This window comes from Mustela erminea, chromosome 7 (genome assembly GCF_009829155.1).
Source record: "Mustela erminea isolate mMusErm1 chromosome 7, mMusErm1.Pri, whole genome shotgun sequence".
Taxonomy (NCBI): domain Eukaryota; kingdom Metazoa; phylum Chordata; class Mammalia; order Carnivora; family Mustelidae; genus Mustela; species Mustela erminea.
The window spans coordinates 63,667,303-63,693,407 of record NC_045620.1 but is presented as its reverse complement, the minus strand read 5'-3'; the positions used below and the strand labels follow the sequence as shown (position 1 = coordinate 63,693,407).

Here is a 26,105-nt window from a genome sequence, read left to right as displayed (position 1 = left end):
CTACAGTCAATCTTTAGGAAGGCCATTTCCTTCTCCATTTGAAGTTTAGTCCTAATGCTTAAGAAAGAAAATGCCTTCTGTCCTAAGTCAAACTGAATGCCATTCTTCAAGTTTCCAGAGGCTTCCCTCTTGCCCAAAGGCACAGTTGGCTTAGATGAAATTTGCATGAATATGTGCCACATCTTTAATCAAGAACGACTCCGTCATTCACTGAATCAACATAACAAAAACAAGGTCACTATCCACAGAACTTTATTGTAGGGATCAACATATATATACTTCTTGGAAATGTTCTGCGCCATTCACTTGATGTTTACAAACACATCAGGACCTATCTAATTGGCATCTTTTTTATTTGCTGTCAAGAGAAAATCATGAATCAAGTCCAAAAGTCCTGATTAAAAAAATCTGTAAAAAGGGAGGGCTAACCACTGCCTGCCCTACATCAAGAAACATTGTACAATTCAAATCAAGAAAACAATTCCATACAAGTCCAGCAAGGCAAGCTGGCAAGTAGAAATCAAACGACAATCTGTTATACAAAATGCAAAAGAAGTCAAAGATGAAGTACAAAAAATAAAATTTGGGTCAGAAAATCATTACTAAATAAAACCACATGAGGATGTCTATTAGTTATTTTCTTTAAGGGGAAAAGAAATCGAGCTGTTAGTTTCCTACTTGTTCAGAAGGAAAAGTAAGGAAAGTGTTTGAAATATACTTCTGATATTGAGTGAATCCTTTCTCATCTGCTACCTAGAAGTCACAAACACCTGACCTATTCTTGCCCATCTCTAGAAATGAGAAAATAAAATCAGTGTTTGAGCTTTAGTGCAACACTCATAACACCCGAATGAGGTCCAGAGTAATCCTCGATCGGGGGATGTCAATGTTGAGTACTTGGACTTCCACTCTTTCTCCAGGGCCCAGTCCAAGACTCCTTCTCTTCTTTGTTTTAGAAAGTTTTGCTTCTGTTACATTGCGTATGGGAATCAGCCCTGATCTCCCCACTCCTATATCTACAAAAATTCCAAACAGAGTAGCATTCTCGACTTTGCCTGTGAGAACTGTCCCAACCTGCAGGTCTTCCAAGCAGACTATGCTTCTCTTGAAATCAGGTTTATCAAAATCTGTAACAAAAGGGGGAAAAAAAAAGACAGTGTAAATAGTAGGTACTATACTTCCTAGACACAATATACATTGGTAAATATGCCCAGACCACTAGTCAGCATTGAGAGGGGACATAAAAGTAGTTGAAATCCAGGCTTGCCTTCAGAGAAAATGCATCTTAATTGGAGAAGCAGCATTCACCTGGTAGGAACAATATGAGAAAATTTACTCACTTTCTTCTCCTCAAACGCTATCTCATTAGCATGCAAACATTAGCACTATACATAAGGATTGAGAAGCCAAGAGTCTTATTTTCCTATTTATGAGGAGGTGATGAGAAAATATCATTGCTCAATGAATATATAAAGCCAAATCACAAACAATGAGATAGTTAAGACCTTCAAAGACAGAAAATTGGGATTTTTTTTCTTCTAGTACCTGAATTCTCAAACTGTTTAAAGGTGGCAGAAAGTACATCAACATTTAGTCAAATGTAGATGAAATTAAAATGTTCTCTTCCATTTCCCCCCATGAATTTGGAATTCAGGAATCAATTTCTATCCATTTTGAATATACATGGCCAATCAAAACTTAATACATTCTTGATTATCTATGGCTCAGAAACCCAGATCGGCCAGTTCCTAATTTTCTTTCTCCTTTTTCAGTTTAATTCATTAAACATTTATTAGCTCCTGATGATCTCCTATACGGGCAATCCACTGGTGCTAGAGATACAAAGATGAAGACACACAGATCCCTGCTCTTAAGTTCCTTACAACCCTATTTTCTTATTGGCCACAGTGTACATTTCCCTGTTCATTAACACCAGCTTCCCCCCGCCTCAAAGTGGGTATAAAGCATACCAAGGAATCATGGCTCTAGTAAAAACAAAACAAAAATAACAACAAAAGTTTTATGAGGGGTGCCTGGGTGGTTCAGTGGGTTAAAGCCTCTGCCTTCGGCTCAGGTCATGATCCCAGGGTCCTGGGATCGAGCCCCACATCGGGCTCTCTGCTCAGTGGGGAGCCTGTTTCCCTTCCTCTCTCTGCCTGCCTCTCTGCCTACTTGTGATCTCTGTCAAATAAATAAATAAAATCTTAAAAAAAAAAGTTTTATGAGGGAGAAGGGTAGTACTAACAGTCTAAATGGGGCTTTTGGGTTATCTGTGGATTCCATTTTCCCATGCTCTTCTTGGCCCCCTTTCCTAGGATTACTGCATGTTGATTCTAATAACAAAGAACATTCTATGCTTGGATCTCCTTTTACTAAGGCCTCATTTTCCCTCCACCCATCCCACTTCCTTTTCCTCCACAGCTGTTGGCTTGATCCTGATTACTTGTTAAAGCTATCCTTTACAGTTGTATTAACAACTGGCCACCTCTTGGTTCCCCTCCCCCAGTCCACCTTTTCTGAAATCAAGTCCCCCCCCCCAAATTCACCCTTTTCCCATAAAACAAACAAACAAACCCTTTTTAAATCTCAAATCTCATTTTCCTCATAAAAAAAGGAACACGCAAAAACTGGAATTGATTCTGTACAATTTTCCCTGACACCAAAGTAGTAGATTCCAAAAGCAAAAACCTGTTGTAATATTACACTAGGCAGACACCGTGTCAAAGCAAGGTGAAACTAAGTCATTGATCAGGGCAGAGGTAGATGGTCCCTGAGGTCTCACAGGCATTGTTTTTATGCTTGGAAATTCTTTTCTCTTATAGAGGTCCAGCTGCTACAGATTCCCAAAGGGTTTCTGATCAGCTGCTTAGTTTAATTTTGCATGGAAAATCAGAGTCAGGAACTACTTAACATGTTCCTGAAGACAGCCTGGGCCACTGAGAAATCAGAAAATCCTCCATGTACCAGGCAAACTTTAACACTTTGATTGCCAAGGCTACATAAGCAGTCAGCTGTCACTAGGCTGCTACTGATGAATTCAAATATAGAAACTAATAGGCAACCAGAGTGCTAATAAAATAGAATCAATTTTGTCAGAAGACAGGATGAGTTCAGTGAAAGAAAGAGGCATCAAGGAAGGAAATACTTTTGAGAAAATGAAGAAAAGGAATGTAACATTTATAAATAGTAATTAAGAAACATCCAAAATACTATCTGCCTCTTCAAAAATATGACTGTTTGCCTTCCCCCTTAGGGATAGTTTTAGTATTAAAATAAAAGCTTTCAGACAGTCCAATTTTGAAAATTGTGACTTACACTAGGGCAAAGGTCAATTCCAAAGTGAGTTTAAAGAGACTTATTTGAAATTTCACTTGTCACAATGATAAACACTGCAGTAACTGGTAAGCTCAGTCCAGAGCCCAGGTGCATCTGTGTTTCTGCTCACTAAGGGCATGACAAGGTGAGGACCTCTACTTAGCAGCTGGTTGTTTAATTGAACCGTATAATCTGAATGTTGATTTTCGCTCTGAGTCTGCATTGTAACCGGGATAACGGAGCAATCAACACCAAGACAGAAAAATGATCAAGGAAACCCAGTACAGGAGGCCTGCAGCTAGAGAGAGCATACTCACTCATCTTCTAATGGTGTCCTAGGCATACCAGACTTATAGCCCACCCTGTTTGAGAATCATTGCTAAACAATACCCAGGGAATTCACACACAAGGGCATCAGGACCCTAAACAGAGATGGACTTGTCTACTGAAACATCCATTTTGGGTGGACCATCCTGGAGGCTCCTGTTCCCACATTTTTGTCATAGATCTTATTACACATTTTTTTCCAACTTAAAAAAAATAATTTCTGACTTACAGAAAAGTTGATAGAATAGTATAATGAACTTACTGGGTATTTGTGTTTTTTTTTTTTTTTAAGTTTATTTATTTTTTAGTAATCTCTAGCCCCATTGTGGGGCTCGAATTTACAACCCAGAGATGAAGAGTTGACTAAGCTAGCCAGGCGTCCCTTACTGGGTGTATTTTTAAACTCCTTTAAATCTTTTCACAAAGAAGCATGCCTAACCCACTCAACAGAGCCTAACTCAGCCTAAACATGGTATCCTAAAACTGACTGTGAGACTGAGACAAGTGCAGATTCATTTAAAACTCAGAGCTTCCTATTCAAATTTCCTTAGTAAATGGGTCACTTAATACCTTAAGTTCTTTTTTATTGGGCCATTGCTCTCAACAACTATGTCTGTTACACTTCCCTCATCATCTACCTACATTGAAAGCTGAGAGCTCTTTTAATTAGAAGGAAAATCAACAGAGAGATAGTATCTTATTTGTTGAATGTGTTCACTGACATAGAATCTAGGAACTTGGAAATTTGCAATTTAGGAAGAAGATTCACTTTTTAGTTTATGAACTGCATATCTTACCTTGGACTTCCGGCTCCTACAAAATAAGAAGAGCTTACAAAAGGATTATGAAAAGTGTGTGCCTCCGTGAACACAACAGCCAATGTGTGAGGCATTTAGTCTAGTGTGATGGAAAATAAGCATGGGACAAGGAGTCGGGAAACCTGGCTTCTTGTATTGGCTCTGGATACTAACCAACTGCAAGGACTTTGAAGACAGGGCACGATGCTTCAATTTCTGCATGTACAGAATGGATAATAATTTCAGTTTTGCCTGCAGCAGAGGTTTGTTGTGAGGGTCTCGGGAGACAATGTGGCATATGTAAATGAAAGGTGCTATTATTCAAATTTAATTATTTACCTGTTCGAAAGTCAAAGCTTTCAGGCTGGCTGAGACCATCTATGATGACTTGTAAGGTGTGAACTGTTGTTTGCAAACTTTCTGCAATTTTCTCTATTCCTTCCTTTTCAAGGAATGAATTTATTTTTTGTTCCATTTCAGGCTTTCCGATATCATGCAGTTTCCCTTTGATGAATGACAAAAACCTGCAGGGACAAAAAAACCCCAGCACTTATTAATAATAATACTACTTATTTTCCAAACTCTCTATATAGGTCACCCTAAAATTCATTAATCTCAGATCCATATATCATCAATCAACTGATCAATCAGTCTTAATTAAAAATCTACTGTGTCTCATGGCGTAATGAATGACCTGTCTTAGAAAAAAAGGAGGGGGACGGACTTAGGTTCTTGGGCTCTTTTCCAAAAAAGCACCTTCTCAAAATCAACATCAGAAATGCTTTACAGTGGAATGTTCATTAGAGTTTAGCATCAAACGTATTTTCTAAATAAGGATACCTATGTTTATCTCATGTTCCCTAAATTTGAGTTAGGAGTATTCAAATACTTAAATTAGCTAAGATGCAAACAGTGAACTGATGATTTCAAAGTCCAGAAAAATATCCAGTAAGCACTGCCAGCTTTTTGACAAATGAAAATCTGTTATTCATGTGCCATATCACTGCTTTTTACTTTTGAATACCTATGATGACAGTTACCTGTGCAAGCATACTGTCAGCCTACTAATTCTCAAATTCCATTGACAGTCAAGCTTCACTGTGGATTAAACTTTATCAGGTATATTAAGTATTCAGAGTCCACAGGAAAAATATGGGAGGGGATATCAAAAAGAAAAAGTAACTTGCTTATAAAAATGGAAGGTGTGGAAGCAAGTAAGACCTTAATTACATAATCTTGAGATGAGTATTATTTTTATATACTATATAAATTATTGCTGCAATATTCACAAAGTAAAAAATATCTGCCTTTCTCCATTTCCCTTTGCAATGTTTACCATTTCCCTTGCTTGCTGCCTCTGAATTACTTAGCTTTGGAATTCAGTAATAAGTTAATTAAGGAAAAAAAAAGCAAGGGTTAAGCCATTTCCCCTTTCAATTTCATCTGAATATTGGGCTGTAGCTTACTTTCTTGATAGTTCTTGGCTGGGTATTTTTTGACATCATTAAGTTCCATTTCCTATGATTAATGGCACTTTAAACATGTCAACACAGTAATCAGACAGATAGTGATACTAATGCCCTCAAATCCTTTCCTCTAAGGATGTCTCTGGCACACAAGAAGGGAAAAAGGAAACTGTTGGAGGCTTGTCTGTCATCAGAACTGGGATGTATCCCATTTGGCAGGTTGCTACATTATCACAAAAGGAATGCTTTCATTTCTAGTCTTTAAGTTGTGTTCAACCAGAAGAGCCTCTTCAGTGATCATGCAGTCTTGGTCTGGCATCTGGTGGAGAACGCACTCTCATCTCTCACTCAGGGCATCCTTTTGGGTTCAAATGGACAATCTTCCTACATTTCCAACCATATATTTAGTCAAAAACCTAGATTCTCCAAAATCCCAACTAACTCTCTTGAGAATATATTTTGGTTAGTAGTCTAACAGAAGACCAAAGAATTAGTGCTTGATATCTCTTTTTAGAAATGAGCTTCCGTTCAAATTGGTGGCCAGTAAGACATACAATGTAAGTGTGTCCATGGCTTCCACAGCCCAACGGAGAGGCAGCCAGTGTCTGTTAGTGCTATTGGACAACCAGTAGCACATAAGGGCCCTGCTGACAGGGAACAGCTGCTGAAGCTCTGACGGGACAGATGACACATGACAACTTCTGCCACAGCCAACTTCTCTGCACAACTTTCTCAATAATGCATGCCCTGCTGAGCAGGCTGCCCTGGTATTTATCCTCTTGGCTTGATCAGTCTGCAACTAGCTATTCAACAGAATATCTTTCAAATCCTCAAGATTCTGGCTTATAATCAACTGTTAAAATGCCAAAGCATATTCATGCTTTGTAAATCTATAACTCTGAATGGCATTTCATAATTAATGAAAGTAAATCTATAACTCTGAATGGCATTTCATAATTAATGAAAGTTAACTAAATGGCAGAAAATTCCCAAATCACTGTGTAAGTCTTGGCCTCAGTAACAAAAACACTGGCTCAAGAGGCTGTTTGGAGTCTTAAGGTTGTGTGTGTGTGTGTGTGTGTGTGTGTGTGTGAGAGAGAGAGAGAGAGAGACACTAACTGCTACCAAAGTCACTTCCATATAAAGAATTCTGTTTATAGTGGTTGCAGATGTAAGAAGAAAATTGGTCTGTTTAACCCGGGTGCCTATTTCATATATCATTTTCATTCTCACATATAGAAGCCTGAGGGCACTGGTAACTGAAATCGATAAAAAAGTACCAAATTGTGCTCCTAGCTAACGCTTCATATTGATCAACCCTATTTTTAAATGACTATGGAACAAAGTCAAATGCTACTTTATTTTGAAAACTTTCTTCAAGTTACAACGGGCTTACAGAAAAAGGAAAATAGCAAAACCCAAAGCGGGGTGGGACTATAAATGAATGAATTTATGTATAAATGTATGTATACATAAAATATGTATAAAATGAACTGGGAACAGAATTCAGATCAACCTCTACCTTCCTGGATTTCAAATATATTCAACCGTAAATGACAGGAAACAATGCTTTATACCTGGTAATCACGCAAGAAACATGCAATCTGTAAAGAGCCTAAGAAAAATTTATGCTGCATTTTCTGAATTTTGGTCCTGGAATTAAGGGCGATAAGTAACATGCAATACAGAGTTTCATTTTAGAATTCGGTACGTTAAATCACACTCAATATAAAATGCTTTCTGCCTCGAAAATACCATATAAAAATAAACTGCATTTTATTAAGCTTGGAACCCAGTACCTACAAGTAAGTGCTAGGCATTAGGCAAGTGCTTGACAGAGGTGTTCATTCAATCCTAACAAGAATCCTAAAAGCTGGGTGTCCTATCACACAGAAAAGGAAAATTGAGGTTCAGGGAAGTTAAATAATTGGCCCAAGGCCGCACAGCTATTTTCACGGACTACAGTTTCATGCCATACACATCAGTGTGTGTCTGTTTATAACTGCAGTCACGTCAAAATAAGTGATATGTTAGATTAAGATATAAAACATAATACTTCTGCCAACATTTCACCAACACGATTTAATGGCAGATTAGTTTTAAACAGGAAACAGCTAATACCGATAAATTCCACAAAGAAATGACTATATAAATGCGTTTATGTAGACAATTCTCTCAAAAGTCGATGTGTTGTTAAAGTCATAGCATCATTTTCTCCACTGTCTCTGCAGGGCTTTTTCAGCTTGCTAAGGACTGCGGCCTGAACTTCTGTTTTTATTTAATATGTAATTTCATCCATCTTACTTAAAGTACGAAAGTAGCATAAATGCAACAAATAAGCACATCATGTCCTTTTAGCGCACATCTGCACAAAGTTAAAATACAGAACTTGCAGCAGAGATAATGCCTGTTTTTCAAGCAGAATGCTTATATAACCTAAAATCTCTGATATTTTCTACAGAAACTTGTTACTAATGCAATGCTTTTCCCCTTCGGAGAAAGTCTTTGTAAGATCCTTTCCAAAGAATATGAAATTCTCAAGCTTTGTAAGACTTCAGATATACCCATTCAGTATGGGAGCCCAGGACCGGGTTCTCTACATTAAAGTACTGTGGGACCCCACAGAGCACAGAAGAACCATAGTAATGCAAGCCCATCACTTTAAGAACAACTTACTATTAGCACGTACTTGGGCGGGGGGAGGTGCGCCCAACACACAGCAGAAAGAACCATGTTGTAAGGGCAAGGTGCCTATGGCTGGCTACCCATTCTCAACAGTTCCAAGAGAGACTTTCATACTGGCTTACTTTTATCCATTAGTTTTACTCAGTTGTAATTATATCAATAAACAAAACATTCAATGCAAGAGCAGTCATTTTATAAATAAGCAGGTACAGACAAAGCAGGTCATAATTTGTAATTCAGGGAGATGCTCAATGATCTAAAAAGAGAGCTTGTACTCTAGCGAGGAAACCCGGCCCTCTTAACTGAGAGTATAGAGTAAGTGGTGGGACACAAATGAAAGTTCAGGAATAATCTGTTAACACCAAAACCACAGATTCAATATGTATTTTTAAAATCTACTAGGTCTTAATATTAAAGACTAAATATAAATTCCAATGTGGCAAAAAAAGAGAGACCCGTTGCTCCTTTCACACCACCTACAGGGAGCTGAATTTACACACAGGAACACACAGCAGCGCACATTTAGTTCAACTTAAAGAGAGAGTGCCAGCTTTACCACATCTGCTGTCTCAGCAGCCAAGGCAAAGGGGCAGCAACGTGAGTTGCACTTTAATCATCAAAGAATCTTTTCAAACTTTTAACCTCTTTGTGAAACCAAGACACTGAACTGGGCCAAAATCCTTAAAAAAAAATCTTTGCTTGTGCAAAATCTACAAGTACTGGTAAATCCATGTAGAATGCAAGGACATTTTGGAACAATGTACCATATTGCAGAAGCTGGTAGATCAGTGAAGGCAATATTTAAATGGCTTGCCTGAGAATGTAATCTACCACAGAAATTGACAGCAAGCAATTTTTCACAAGAACTTACAGCTAACTGGCTTTTGAAAACTGCAGATAAACTTTTAACAATACAACCCTTTCAGAAAGGATAAAGGAATTGTTCTGAAAGCCTTTACAGACTTTAATGTGAGAGTATAATTTTAAATGGGGTGCAGCTATCCAGGCAGCAGCCGGGGACATCTTTACCCACATTGGCGTGGTATCACGTGGAGGGTCTTTGGAGCCCTTCCTGCATCTGAGCACTTCCTGCATCTAAATACACCCCTGGCATCTATATATATATATTTTTAAAGATTTTATTTATTTATTTGACAGAGACTACAAGTAGGCAGACAGGCAGGCAGAGAGAGAGGAGGAAGCTGGCTCTCTGAGGAGCAGAGAGCCCAATGCGGGGCTCGATCCCAGGATCCTGAGATCATGACCTGAACCAAAGGCAGAGGCTTTAACCCAATGAGCCACCCAGGCACTCTGACTCCCCTGGCATCTAAACACACTCTTGCATTTATGAGTAGCAGGAAAACAAAACAAAACAAAACAAAAACAAAAAGAAGAGGAATTGAAAGGAAGAAGCTGTCATAGATTAGGAAATGCAGTTTGTCTTCCAAAAGACTTGGTTTATAAGCATCAGACTGTTACCTGCTTCTAACTTCTGAATAACTTACTAAATGTTTCCTTCTTTTTCAAAGATCTGGTGTACATGCATAGAAACTGGATACAGCATGCATGCTGTATTAGTTGTACATAGGAGAACATACCCTTAGAAAGCTGTTTTATTTTAGCAATTTAGTATAGGGAATTGGCTTTATTAAAAAAAAAAAAGCCAGTTACAATGTGCTTATATATTTGCACCACACAAAACATCTAAGATCAGTGAAATAATAAGCAATGCCACAAAGAGTAAGAAGCAATGATTTAAAGAAGATTTATCCATTTATTTGGGAGAGAGAGAGAGAGCGAGCATGAGCAGGGTGAGGGGCAGAGTCAGAGAATCCTCAAACAGACCCACTGTTGAGTGCGGGGCCTGACACAAAGCTGGATCCCAGGATCCCGAGTCATGACTTGATCCAAAATCAAGAGTCAGTTACTCCCCAGGCATCCTGTAGTATTGATTTTTATGTAGTTTTTCCTATTTCAGACCCACTTGCTAGGTTATGGTATACTATGTGATGATAATTAAAACTATAATTAAAAAACCCAGGGGCATCTGGGCGGCTCAGTGGGTTAAGCCTCTGCCTTCAGCTCAGGTCAGGATCTCGGGGTCCTAGGATTGAGCCCCGCATTGGGCTCTCTGCTCAGTGGGGAGCCTGCTTTCCTCCCTCTCTCTGCCTGTCTCTCTGCCTACTTGTGATCTCTATCTCTGTCAAATAAATAAATAAATAATATTTTTTAAAAAAATACCCCAAAAGTGTATATATATACATCGAAATGAGTATGATACATAAAAATCAGAAAACATCATGTATTGAAATGATGTGATTACTACCCTAAAAATTTCTAAAATCCTGTTTTAGGAACAGCTTTAGAAATAAATTTCTAAGCAACAAAGAAAAATATTAATTTTCTTACATTTTTTAATTTTTAATTTTAATTTTTAAATTATTAATTTTGTTACATTTTTAAAACAACAATACCCCCCTCCAATAAAAAGAACCAGAGAAAACCCAACAACCCTATATACTCGGCTTGGTCACCCTCCTTCCATTGAGTCTGGTTGTTTTAAACACACACATACACATACCCTTAAATGATAAAAATCTGCTAAAATATCAAGGCTCTTCCAAGGAATGTGACAAAATTGAAGCATTCTGAAGCATCTGAAAAAATAATTTAGAAAAGCATACTCAGCTTTCTTCATTAAGCATTTACTGTGGAAGAAGACTATGGAAGATGGTAACAGAGCCTGTGCCTTGAATGAGCTTATGGAGTCTTATTTTAAGCAACGACAGTATGTCAGAATAAATATTCTTCCACTTAAATCTGTTCTTTTAAGAGGTAGGATTTTATATGCAGATAAGCATACTCTCAAAGTGCTCAATGAAGATGATTTCATTTAATTCTCTCGAAAATTTATTGTGGAGATATATTTGCAGATCAAGGAATCAAAACTCTGATAGATTAAATGATCTGCCCAAAGTCACACAGCTGAGACCACAAGGTTGGAGATAAGGTAAAAGCTGTCATAGATCATCTCTTCATTAACACTCCTTAACCCTTTACTTTGGGGAATATTCAGTACAGACAGAAGATTTCGATCCTAGATAAAATTTGGCACCCAGAACCACTGCCTGGGAACAATTTATTATTATTTTTCAAACCAAATTCAAAAGGAAAAAGTTTGGCTCTTTTTGAGTTACTCAGTAAGAGTTGGACAAAATTAAGTTAGTGGTTTCAAAGGCTGTAGACTCACACAGCTCAAAAACACTGTGTTTAGAATTCATATAATTTAATTTACTGGCTGTAAAGCCATAACGTGGATTAGTGCTTGTGAGTATTTGAAAGAAGAGGGCAAATAAAAAAGTGGTACTCAAAACCACTAGGCTAGATGGCAGAGCTGGAATTAAAACAACTCTGGCGCTACTAGGCTATAAAGCCTACGTATCAGAGTAAGGACTATTTTCCTTGGGAAAACAGCCTTTCTACAATGAGTTTCGTCCTGTCAAAGAATCCCCCTTTCAAGGAATTTGAAAATGCTTAACATCTGTCATTTCCATAAAACCCCTGGTTGCCTCTGAATGGGCAGAGACATTTTTATTCCATTTAAAGACTATGCAATTGAGGTCAAAGTAATTTGCCTATGGTCACACAGAAAGTTAGAAGACAGGCTAACGTTAAAATCCATAGTGAGACAGGACAGGAAAGGGAGGAGGGAGATAATGGGACACTAGATCAATACCCTACTGAGTTTCAGGCTCCAGACTGAGTGATCTAAGCCTGAAGAAGAGGAGAGAAGGAGAGGGCCAATACTCTGGAGATAAGAGACTGAAGCAAGCACTTTGCTGTGGCTGGCTGGTAACTCCTGGCCACTCCTCCTCCACTGGTGCTAATAGGCTGCTCCACATACGAAGCAGAGAAACCACAACATTTTCTCTAGTCCCAAGACCCTAGTGTTAATGTAATTAACAATGTTCAATGACCCAAATTATAGCCGATCACATGGTAAAACAATTTTTCTCTGGGAGACCAACAGTTGTAAACCACACCCCCCTTTTCTTTAATGGCTCAGTTTGACAGCTTCTCTGCAATCACAACAAAAATAACAGCAATAAGGGGGGCATCTGGCTGGCTCAGCTGGAAGAGCATGTGACTCTTGATCTCAGGGTCATGGGTACGAGCCCCATGTCGGGTGTAGAGATTACCTAAATAAATAAATGAACTTAACAACACATCAGTAAGAATAATTACAGCAACAACAACAGCTTACTTTCTCCCAGGTGCTAAGAATTCTAGATACATTAATTCATGTCATCTCATGAAGTAGGTACTATTATTATCCTCACTTAACAGACAAGGAAACTGTGGTACAGAGAGGTTAAATCACTTTCCCAGCTCAAACAGGCATGATTTGAACCCAGGCAGTCTGGTATTATACTGCTTCCAGAATGAGCAAAGGGAAAGTCAGGCAGTACCTAGAATTCTTCAACTTCCTAGTTTTCTCTACCAGCCTTGCCTTGAACTTCATGGCAGGGTAGTGGGGGTTGGAACAGCATGTAAGACACGAGACATGACAGTCAGTTGCTAAGAACCCCACAGCTTAGTCAAGTGGCTAGATTCTCTTTCATCATTTTTCTCTTTTGTGAAGGCAGTTTTGAAAATATGATAAATGCTACTTCCTGGGAATTACAGTATGATGTTTTGGGGCTTTACGAATAAGAAGAAAAAAATCACCTTTATAATTTGCCCATTTATCATCTTTATAGTTTAGGTTTGGCTTCCCTTTCATGACGCTGGGCCTCTTCCTAAAAGGCCGTCTATGGCTGTCTAATCATAGCTCTATAGGAGCTCTGGAGGGGGGTAACTGACTGATACATGCTAAGACATCACTTACCAAAAGTCAGCAATGATTCTGCCTTAATTTTCACGTCCGAATGCTACCAACTCTTGTGGGCAAGTCCAGAAAAATGTAAGACCTTTCAAATTTGCAAATAATTTCTTACATCTGTTTACCTAATCTTCACTTATTATATAGAATTTGTAGTTGGGTTTCTTTTCAGGCAAGCTTCCCACAAAGAAACATGTTTTTATCATTGTAGAAGTTAGCTGGCATGCGAATGTAGAAGAAAACCGAGGTGAATTTTAGATGTGCGGAGGTGTGCTAGGTATATTCAGTAGGCTAAGTGACTTACTGCTCAGAAAAATTACAAATCACTTCAAGTCATGTGCCTTCTGGGTTGCTCCTGGTCAAAACTACAAATATCAAATCTGCGAATGTCACTGCTGTACTGCTGCTGCTGTGTTTTTCTTTTTGTTTTTTAAAAGAACAATCTAAACTCCCTGTGGTACAGCTGTTTATTAGCTGAAAGACTTCCTTCCTTGCTGGGCAGAAAGCTAAGTTTGGAAAGAGTATGACAAAACCCTGAGTGCAATTCTTTTTTTTTTAAGATTTTATTTATTTATTTCACAGAGAGAGAGAACACAAGTAGGCAGAGAGGCAGGCAGAGAGAGAGATAGAGAGAGAAGCAGACTCCCTGCTGAGCAGAGACCCCCCATGCGGGGCTCGATCCCAGGACCCTGAGATCATGACCCGAGCTGAAGGCAGAGGCTTAACCCACTGAGCCACCCAAGTGCCCCCTGAGTGCAATTCTAAAAGAAGAGTTCTGAGATGCTAAATCCTTGAACAGGAATGGGGAAGAAACAGAGGTTAAGATGTGCTCACTCATTAAAGGTCTTCAGCATGGGGCACCTGTCACTCTCTGGCTTGACTTATTGTAGCTCTATGGCAGGGAGCAAGGCAGGACCTCTACAGCGCCTCCCCAAACCCTAGCCCCAACTACTTTTAGACTATGATAATGGCTGGGATCCATTTAACCATTTATCTCATCACAGAATTCTGTGTATCTATTGGCTTAATTTTACTCTTGTTTGTTTCTCTTTTTCCCAGCTTTACTGAGACACAGTTGACATATAACATTGTATAAGTTTAAGGTGTACAACCAGTTGATTCGATATACTTACATAACAGCAAAATGATTACCACCATGGCAACTCATCCATCCTGTCACATAATTAGCATTTCTTTTATGTGGTGAGAACATCTAAGATCTAGTCATGAACTGTCAAGTACACAGTATGTATTATAACACAGCTATAATTACCATACTGTACATGAGATCTCCAGAACTTAATGTGTAACTGAAAGTTTGTGCCCACTGACCAACTTCTGTTCTTAAAAATCTGATATGAGGGGGCACCTGGGTGGCTCAGTGGGTTAAGCAGCTGCCTTCAGCTCAGGTCATGATCTCAGGGTCCTGGGATCGAGCCCCGCATCGGGCTCTCTGCTCAGCGGGGAGCCTGCTTCCTTCTCTCTCTCTCTCTACCTGCCTCTCTGCCTGCTTGTGATCTCTCTCTGTCAAAAAAAAAAAAAATCTGATATGAGTTTTTAGTAAATTAAGACTAAATATTACTGGGCCTTTGTATAGACGACTCCCCCCTCCTCAAGTAAATATTTTATCCAGTTGTATGATTATTCCTATCTTAGACCTCAATTTTAAATTCATGGCTGTTTCTGCTCTGAAAACATAATTTTCAGCATTGACTGTAAGGGTCGGAAATGGGTACATCCACAGTAATAAAGGAGACGAGAGTGCAGATACTGCCCTGTACAGCTACTGATACAAAGCATTCTTGGAACACAACTGCCTAATCCATGTCACAGTCCTGCTGTACAGGCTACTAACCACTCACAGAAACTAGTCTTTTCAGTGCCTCCATAATGGCCAAAATGGAAATAACAATTAAATCCTAGTGAATGCTTTATCAAAGCGAGTGCTGGCATTTTTCAAGTTAAATTAAGAATATAACAACCTTCAAGCTTAACTATCCGAAGTGAACCAAATTCTAAATGCAGGATATTCTTTGGGACAATGCCAGGCCTCACTGTGACATGTGCAAACCTGCATTACCTGAAGCACAACACACTACCTCCTAGCACCTTAGTCAAGAGAAAGGAAAAATCACATACTTGTCTTTGACTCTCTGGATCAACCAAAATGAAATACATAGGCATGGGGGAGCAGCAACCCTTAAACTGGTTGTTTCTGGACTTCATTCTGCTGATAATATAGCATCAATTTTCCTCATAGCCCATATCATCCTACATAATGAAATCACTCACACATGAGGACATTGTGACAATTTCTAAATGATAACAGAAAATGCAAGTAATCCTCTTTCATGTTCTATCTCTGTTTTCTAGTCTGTAAAGTCTGGACACACATGTTCTGGGAAGACATAGAATTCAGTTTGGGGAGGTCTGAAAATGTCCTCAATCCCCAAGGGATTCTGAAGTACTTATTCAACTTGTTGGATAGGAAACAGCAGAAAGGACGATCTAGATGTTCTACCAACAATTCTGCTTACGCAACTGCATTGATCTCAGCCTGTTTAGACTAAAGAAAAAAATACCTAGATTGAAATTAAGCTAGACATTTCATTTTGTGCCAAAATAGGATAAAACTTACAAATAACCATAACACAGGGCAATAATTAGTAAGTGGCCTTTGTGAAGCACAGAAGTTGTATACAGAAGAACTCATTTCCAGATGGGGTATCTTTGTAAGATTTCATGCAGGAGGTGACATTTAGGCTAGGTCTTTGAGAAGATTTTAACCAGTAGAAAGAGGAAAAGAGATGTTTAAAGGGTCAGAAACAGGAAAATATGGTTCAGGTCAGGTTTGGGGAATAGTCAATAGTCCAATAAAAACAACAAACATTCATTGAGTATCTCATCATTGCCAGGCATGCTAGAAACATCATCTACTTGACCTTACAGCAATCTTTTGAGGCTGGTATATTACTATTCCCAATTTTAAGGTAAACTGAGTCTCAGATGCATAAAGTAAATTACCTAAAATAATTCAGCTGATAGAACCAATATATGAACCAGATCTATGGCACTCTAAATCTTAAGCTCTTAACTAACTCCAAAGCCTGATCTTTTAACTAGTCACAATTTAAAAAACTAGTTTGGAGCCAGATTTAAACTTAATCACAATAATCTTTCAGATTAAGGATATCATGCCCTTAAAGATGGTATGTTAGCACAGAAAAGTAATAAGTTGTGTTATGTGTGCTTCCTAAGAGGAAAAAAAAAAAAAGAGTATCAGAATATGTTAGATTTGACTGTTATTCTCTATCATCACATGGCTGAAATCAGACTCTTCCTTTCCTCTGGAGAAAACATTACCTCCTCCATTAAAGGAAACTTTGCCTATTTATTTTATTAAGGGATCTGTAGGAAATGAATTCTTCACATAGAGTGTGTAGAATTTTATGCTGTTCTGCTGCAGATGTATTTCCTGAATATTGCATCAAAAGAATTTCCTTCTGTTGTTTTTCAGAATAAGGGCATGTGCATTTCAAATGAAGCAACTTGATAGTGACTACATTTGGTATCTTCTCATTTTAGGAGAGGAACTGGGTATAGGGCAGGAGTAGCATATTCATCCTAGAGATGTACCCACCACTGCCAGCAGATATTTTTAAGTGAGAGAGGGTAAGGAATAATGCAAGGCTTTTAGGAAATGTCAATGAAAACAACATACAGAATCCATATTTCAGGAGATTTGAGTGGAACATGGGATTAAGAAACCTACTATTGCTACAGATAGATTTTCCTTCAGTAATCCTTTGAAGCCATTCTGTTCCAAATCTTTTACTTGATTACTGCCTACTTCTCTGAAAAATTCAAAGCTACCCTAAAAGCCCCTTCCTTAGATGTCTTAATATCTTTACTCATCTTGCCCCAAACTTACCTAAGCTATTCCTCCATCACTTGATTCTGTTTCTCTCCCCACCCTTGCTCCTCATAGGTTGCTATTAAGGACTCTTGACCTTGGCATTCTTTTGGTCTTTCTGCGTCCTACTTGCCTCTAAATGTAGCAGGTGAGAGTGAGGAGTGAAAGCTAAATGAACAAGGTCTTTTAGCTTTATAATGTTATGAATGTCTCTAGTATCTTTCATGTCTCTACTACTTCCTCCTCTGATTTTGGCCACAGAGGTATTTATTATTGCTATGGTCTCCACATTCTGTGCTTCTTCTAAGCTAAAAGCAACAACCACCCTTTATCTTCCTGGACTTCCATCACATGGCTCCTTCTTTTCACTACCAAAGTTCTCAGAAGAATTATCAGCCTCTAATACTTATTGCTTGCTTTCCTTGTCTCTTACAGATTGGCTTCTATTTCTGCCAGTCTTTTGAAATTACTCTCAGTTAATGACCCCCTGAGTGTCAGTGCATCCTTTAACCACTTACCCATTCTGCCATATTTGACACCATCAACTTACTGGCCTTCTTTCATGACTTTTGTTTTCATATTCTATTTTCTCTCACGTCTCTTCCTCCTCTGGCCCTCTAAATGTAGGTATCTTCAAGTTTTTGACCTTAGCCACATCTCCTCTTGTTATACATGCTTCCTTGGATGAGTGCATCCACTCATATGACTCCTTATTTCTCGCCTCCCACTGATAAGTCCAATCCTACATATCAACATGTTTAGACCAGGCCTCCCTCCTTAGTCCTAGGTCTGCCTTTCCTTTTGCCTGCAAGAGATGTTCTCATGAACATTTTAGCAACTCAAACTTAATATATCTAAAACTGAAACTTGTATCCTCTTTTCTCACTCCCTTCGTAACTCCCTCTTCTCCCATCATGCTCATCAGCCCTGCACAAAAACAACAAATGAATAGAAAGGCTTGGTCTTCCTCTCTTGTCTCATAATGAATGGTTAATGGAACTACTGTTTTTCACTAACTGAGGCCAGTATTGAAAGAATTATTCACTCATATACTCACTAAACATATACCTTCACAGTGCCTGCTGTGTTCCAGGTACTCTTCCGCAACCTTGGGATACATTCGAAGATCCCTGCTCTCAGGGAGACCGACAATAAGATACAACCAGCTTACTATAATAAATAGATTGTAAAGTTTGATAAAGATAGTTAAGTGCTGAGGGAAAAAGAGAAAGAGCAGAGAGAGTAACGGGGATCAGAATTACCAGGCTTATAGGTAAGGGCGTGCAAATTTCAGTAGGTTAGGCAGTGTAGACCTTGCTGACCAGGTGACACCTGAGCAGTCTTGAGGAGGTAAAGGAGGTAAAGGAGCTGGCTGAGCAGATATCTGCAGGGAAAGTGTTCCGGGAAGGGGGACCAGACAGTGTAAAGACCCTAATATGGGAGCAGGCTTGGCATGTTCACAGATGTTCAAGGAAGCCAGCATGGCTAGAGTAGAATGAACAAGGGAGGGAAAAACAGGAGATCAGGTCAAAAGGGCATTGGAAGCTCTTACCAGGATTTGGTCTCAATTCTGAGTGAAACTGGAAGTGATAGCAGGGTTTTATGCTGAAGGAGGACAACACCTGACTTATATGTTAAAAGGATCTAGTTGTCTGTTGTGCTAAGAACAGACTATCTGGCTGGGCAGTGGTAGGAGCAGGGAGACCTGTCAGACTAATTGCAGTAGTCATGATCCAGGCAGAGATGATGGTGACTGAGACTAAGAGGAATGCACAAGAGTTGAGAAGTGGGTATATTATAAAAGGGTATATTTTAAAAGGACATTCAATACAGTTCACTAAAGCTGGATGAAGGGTCTAAAAGATACTTACTGGCTATGAATGGCAAAAATAACATGAATACTAGAGACACTGGAGGATGAAGTAGAAACTCACTGTTAATGGAGGGAAGAGGGAAAAGAAAAGTTGAAAAACTAAACTTTGGTTTCTCCTATGGTGACTTCTTCCCATCCATGGCTTTGAGGACCTGCATAAGCACAAGACTCTCCAATTTATATCCTTAGCCCAGTCACTCTTCCAAACTCCAGACTCATGTACCCAACAGCCTACTTGATGGCTCAAACCTAACAGGCCTTCAGCTCAACTCCAGGTCTCTCCCCCAAACCTTGCTACAAGCATAGCCTTCCTCATCTCAGATGATGGCAGTTCATCCTTTCAGTTTCTCAGTCTAAACGCCTTAAGTCATTCTTGCCCTTTCTTGACAACCCCATTGGGAAATGATGCCTCTGTCATTTGTGTTTCATGAAGGGCACCGACTACTGATTTCTATTACGGTTTTTTGAAAGTAATAGTTTCAGCCTACTTTGGTAGATTCTTTGAGAGCATGAAGTGCCTCTATTCATTTTTATATTCTTCAGGCCCTACCACAGTGTTCTATACATTCTAAGTAATAAATATAACCATTAACTATAAAATTTACAGAGTAAAAATCAAAACCATAAAGAATATGAAAGAAGTATGGGAAATACTGAGTTGACCTCAGAGATTAGTTATCATAACAGAAGACTAATTTGCATAAAAACAAAAATAGGTGTACTTCATAAAAACTAAATATTCATATTTCGAAAACAAAATAGCATTACAAGGAGATAAAAAAGGTAAACAAGTGAGAAAAAATTCCAGCTCACACAACAAAGCACTTTAATAGTTAATAGAGAATCCTTACATGTAAATAAAACTGGTAAAATAAAACTTCAAAAAAGTAATAAAAATAGTTTAAAAAGGTAGACTTTTTAAAGAACACTAAATAACTAACTCAGGTTAAAAAATATGCCTTCAATTTTCTAAAATAGTATGTGAGGGAGAATACCATAAATACAAAAGTATAAAAACTTAATGGCTTCACATCTTGGTGTATTTCTGAGAGTGACATTATGGTAGGGGAGCATGAAAACCATTACATTCCTACTGGTTTTCTGATGTAATTAAAAGTGAACTTAACTATAATCAGACTTCCTTTTACAGAACTGAGGTCAGACTAATGATGACCTAATCATAACCTTAATGAGCTTTACTTCCCCAGGAAGACACTTGTGTAAGACTGTATGAAAGTATGAACTACCTATCTTGAGTGATGTTGATGATGCCCATACTGAGTATGCTTTAAAGCCAGAAATGACTATCACAGCTCCAAGACAGATAATGGGGATAGTAAGTTTAATTAGATAAACTACTAGTTCTTTTGCCAGATTTAAAGGTTGGGAGTTGAACTTCATATAGACAAAATTTCCCATGAAATCATCCATAAGCACCCTCTTTCTAAGAGACAAGGCTGCTCCAAAAGGAAAGCACAGAGAAGGGTGAAGTTCTTGTAGGGCTTTTATGCCCCAAACACAGAAAGTGGCCTATGTAAAAATGGGCAGAAAAGTCCTGCTTAACAGGAGAAATTAAAGATCGCTCAAGCTCCAACACAGCTGGTGGTAATTATGAATTAGTATGTTACTTCACAATGTAGATCAGGAGCCACAAAAACTCTCAAACCCTTTGGCAGAGTAACTCCTCTTCTAGGAATCCACCATAAGGAACCACTACTAGTACTGCTATTAATAAATTACAGTTCAATCATGTGATGGCGTATTACTCAGCTTTTTAAAAAGAGATATGCAGAAATAAAAAATTTGTGCCTACATTAGAGAGTAAGTTGAAAAATTTATGAACTATATTAGAATCATATCATGAAAGCAAACAAAATGTACACTAAAAAAGACATTGAAAAAAAGGACACTGATTTGCATGTACCAAAATGCTGATTTAGTACCCAAGGAGATGTCAGTTTTTTTAAGAAGTGTATAAAATCTCTTACATGTGCAGCACATATTCATCTTCTTAAATAACTAACACTAAAAATATAATTACTATAATATGAGACCGTAATTTTTTTATATTAAAAGAATGAGAACCATGTGCTAAGACTGAGAAGAGGACAAGGATGCCCACTTTCACCACTCTTCAAAACAGTAGTAAAGGTCCTAGACATTGCAATGAGTGAGAAAAAGAAATAAAAAGCATTAAGATTAAAAAAAGAAGAAGTAAATCTTTCATCTATTTGCTGATAACTTGTTTATACAGGAAGACTTAAAGAATCTACAAACACTAGAACTAGTTAGTGAACTTAGCAAGGCTGCAAGATACAAGGTTACTATGCAAAATAAATTGTATTTTTATATATTAGAAACAAATTTTTAAAAATTCCATTTATAATAGTGTTGAAAAATATAAAATACATTTAATAAGAGATATACAAGCCCGTACAGTGGAAATTCTGAAATACTTCTGAGAGAAATGAAGGACTAAAATAAGCGAAAAGATAGAAGTTCATGGTCAAAAGACTCAATAGATATTATGAAGACATCTGCTGCTTCTACAATCACTTACAGACTCAATGTAATCCCAATCATAACTCCACCAGGTTTTTTTAATGAAAATTGATAAGCTCTAAAATGCATAGGAAAATGCAAATAATCTAGAATAGAGCAATACTAAAAAAGAAACAGAGTTGGAGGACTTACACTGTTTCAAAACTTAGTGTAAGGCTACAGTAATCAAGACAGTATGAAATTGATAAACAGATGAAACAGAGCCAGAAATGGACCCACATATAGTCCCTTGATTTTCAACCATCTCCAGAGCAATGGATGGGAAAAAAAAAAAAAAAAAAAAAGTTGTGTTGTTTTTTAACATGGTGTCAAAATAAGTAAATGTTCATAATGGAAAAAGAAAATGAACTTTGACCCCCTACTTCAAATCATACATGAAATGTAGCCTCACATGTAACACAGACCTTTGTAAAAGCTGATAGCATCAAGCTTTTGGGAAAAAACACTGAAAAATATATTCACGATTCGAGGTAGGCAAAAGTTTCTTAGCACAGGGAAAACAATAACTATAAAAGGAAAATATTGATAAAGTAGACACTGTCAAAATTCAAAACTTCTGCTCCTGAAAAGACACCAAATAAGAAAATAAAGAAGTAAAGAACAACTTGGGACAAAATATTTGTGAAACATACACTGACAAAAACTAGTACCCAGAATACATTAAAAAAAAAATGCCCACAACCCAATAATAAAAAGGTAAACAACTCAATGGCTAAATGATATGAACAGAATTCATAAAAGAGGGTATATCAATGGCCAATAAGTCCATGAGAAAGTGCTCAGTGTCACCACAGAAATGCAAATTAAAGCCACAAAGAGATACTACCACAGATACACAAGAATGGCTAAAGTTAAAAAGACTAACATCAAATAATGGTGAAGATGTGAAGTAACCAGAACTCATATATTGTTGGTGAACAATATATTGTTGGTGTAAAATAGTACCACTATATTGGAGTGAAGTCTAGAAATTTATAAGAAAACTAAAACATTCACCTACCTTATGACCCAGCAAATCCTCTCCTAAGTATTTTTCCAAGAAAAATGAAAGCAAATGTCAACAACAAAAACCGTACAAGAATGTTCATAGCAGCTTTACTCATAAAAGGCAAAAATTGGAAAGAGTATAAAGGTAGTTCACTAAGGAGAATAAATTGTGGTATATTCATGCAAGGAAATATTAGCCAATAAAAAGAAATAAGCTACTTATACTTGCTACAATATGGATAAAAATCTCTACACTTTATGCTAAAAGAAGTCTTACACAAGAGTACAACTGTATGGTATCATTCATATGAAGTCCTAGAAGAGGCAAACTGCTTTTGGCATAAAAAATTAGAACACACGGTTAGCTGTAGGAGGCTGGGGCAGGAATCATCTAGGCTGAGGCACAAGGGAAGTTAAAATATTCACTATTTTTAAACCCACTGTCATTTAACTCACTAAAAGTCTTAAAATATTTAGTGATGTAGCAAGATACTGTTTTTGAACTAATCAAAAAGTTTTTAATTAAATTTTTTTAATGCCTTACATTAAATGTTTCCTTGTACGCAAAAAACCTCCCCCATGTCATTTTGTGTAATGTATGCTCATTAAAAGTACATCATTGTGCAAAGCAATATTTCTTAAGAAATCTGAGAGTCGGCTGTTTACTTTCAAAAGGGCTTTATCTTTAGATAAGCACAAGCTTTAAGCCAGGTGCTAGTCATTTGTGTCTCGTTAATTTCCAAAACAAACAGAGGAGAGTGCCATGCAATTTCCATTACACACACTTCACCATTAATACCAGGGTTTATTAGCTTGACACTGCTCCAGGAATAATGGTTTCATTCCTCACTGAAATAAAATAATGTGTCACATAACTCAGCAATGCGGAACTTCTGAAAAATGTTGTCATGTTAAACATGGTCATATTTTTTAAGTTTCCATTGTGCCAAAACAAAGGCCATTTGCTGTAGGGAACTCACTCTGGGCATGGAGAATTCTCACGTGGCCTCAGACTTACCTCATCGCTATGTCATACGATTCCGGGTGAATACAAGTTTGGTCCAAAGGATTTGGCTTCAGCACAACATTTACTGCAGTTTTGCACTTCTTCTTGCCCTGTTTCTCATCTGTGACCTCAACACCTGCTGAAGATGCCAGAGCAACTCCCTGAACTTGACCAGCAGATTCAGCTTGCTGACTACTGTAACCATGTAAAGAGGCAAGGAGTGGGAAGGGAGGGAAGGTTGGGAAGAAAAGAAATCTTTAAAATGTGCTTATTTCTCTGCCATACATACACAAACAGCACCCACATTCTGACCATTCGCCCCATAGAAATTATCATGTATTTATTTAAACACTGTTAATAGCGTTTCTTGTTACTTAAAGCCAAAAACATTCCTAAATGATTCAGCTGGTATAACTGGCATTCTAGGAGAGAAGAGAGAAAAACGAGGGGAAGTAAATTAAATAAAAAGAAAAAGGAGAAGGAGAAAGAGAAGACGATTTCCCAGAACTGAAGAGAATTACAAGTTCTTAAATTAAAAGAACCTACTGAGTACAAAATAGGATGAATGGAAAAAGACTAAGGTTAGACACACTGTGGGACAACATTAGAATATGATTTAAGAATTAAGAGAAAAATATAAAACAGATTACCTCAAAAAGAACTAGAATCAGACTGGCATAAGATTTCTCATTGTTAAACATAGATGCCAGAACACAGTGAACAGGTATCTTAAACGTTCTGAGAGAAAATGATTTTGAATCTAGAATCATATACCTCACCAAACTAGCATTCAAATAGGAGGGGAAAATTAAAATCATTTTCAGACATGGAGGACTAAAGTACAACCCATATAATATACCCTCTCTGAAAAGAATTTCTTAAGGATATACTCCAGCAAAAACAAGTTCAAGAAAAGTGATAATGTGGGCTAAAAGAAACAGTGATGAGCCTGGAAATGATAAAAACTTATTACCTACTCATGAATTATGGAAATATATATAAAGAACAGTCTGAAACTAAAATTAAAATCCCAGGTCATCTCCTCATGGATAGAGTTGAAGGGCAGAAGGCTGGGACAAGGCCTACAGTGCTGATCTTCTCCAGGACAGAGACACCTATTAACTACAGAGGCCACTCTAAATGACACTTAAGGATAATCACCAGAAAAAGACATACAATTTGAAATCACGAAGGGGAGATAAAAATGAGGTGGGAAAACTTGTTAGCTGAGAAATGTAACAAACAGCATAAAAGGAAATCAGAAAGCATGATGATGATTAAATATATAATAGATAAAAGATTAAGTCTAAAACCTATCAATAAATGTAATAAATGTGAAGACACAAATATAAAATTGAACAAAACCATGAAATCTACTTGTCTATAAGAGTCATATAAAAAATTAAATGTCATAGAAAGTTTGAAAATTAAAAAAATACCAAGCATACTGAAAAGGCAAATGTAGCAACACTGCTTAAAAACAAAACAGATTTCAAAGCAAAAAACACTCAATGAGATAGCAGTAGTCCATTCTGAGTAAAGGTATGATCTATCAAGAAGATGTAACAGTCATGAATTTTCAAGTACTTCGTTATCAGTTGAAAAAACATAAGGCTTTAAAAAGAACCCAAATGTTCATCAATAGGGCACTGATTACACTAGGTTAAGGTCCATCCATAAAATAATTATTATGCAAACACTATATATAATGACATATACCTATATGTAATATGTGAAAAGAAATCTGAGATATAATACTGAAACAAATAAAGTAAGTTCCCAATAGTTGGATAGCACAATCCCTTCTGTATGCATTTTTAAATAATAAACATCCAAGTTGATCTAAGTGTCAATTTACTTTCAGAAAGCAATATATAAGAAACTATTTGGAGTGAGAGGTTGAGGTGCCCTTTACTTTTTATTTTTTTCTTTTTTATACTGTGTGAATTTTCTAACCAAGTAGTCAAAAAACATAAACCAAGAAACATGGAATTATTTTATCCTCAATTGTTTTTCATTTCTGGCATCCAGGTTTTGTTGTCTACTTAGTAAAGGCCTTCTCCCCTCCAATGTTCTGCAAAATTTATCCATGTTTTCTTCTGGTACTTTTATAGTTTCACGTCTTCTATTTAAGTCAATAATTCATTGGGGTTTTATTTAGGTATAAGATATGAAGCGGAAGTAGAGCTTCCCCTACGCATATCAAATTCCTGCCAGGTGCCATAAGGTTACTTGTTGGATAGTTAATTTTCCTCACTGTTTGAAACTTTTCCATTATCATAAACTAAATTC

At 37.5% G+C, this 26,105-nt stretch overlaps 1 protein-coding gene across 2 annotated transcripts in view; it reads right to left on the bottom strand.

Annotated features, from left to right (window-relative positions):
• Positions 1-235: 235 nt before the first annotated feature.
• Positions 236-26,105, bottom strand: part of SRBD1 (S1 RNA binding domain 1) — a 203,099-nt gene continuing 177,229 nt past the window's right edge. Inside the window, exons 19-21 of one of the 2 annotated variants that reach the window (XM_032351862.1) lie at positions 23,826-24,008; positions 4,779-4,963; positions 236-1,127 (exon numbers count right to left, since the gene is read on the bottom strand). In XM_032351862.1, the coding sequence (XP_032207753.1) occupies positions 838-1,127; positions 4,779-4,963; positions 23,826-24,008 (658 nt within the window). In that variant the 3' untranslated portion in view covers positions 236-837. The remainder of the gene's footprint in view (positions 1,128-4,778; positions 4,964-23,825; positions 24,009-26,105) is intronic. The other variant, XM_032351863.1, reaches the window with a different exon arrangement.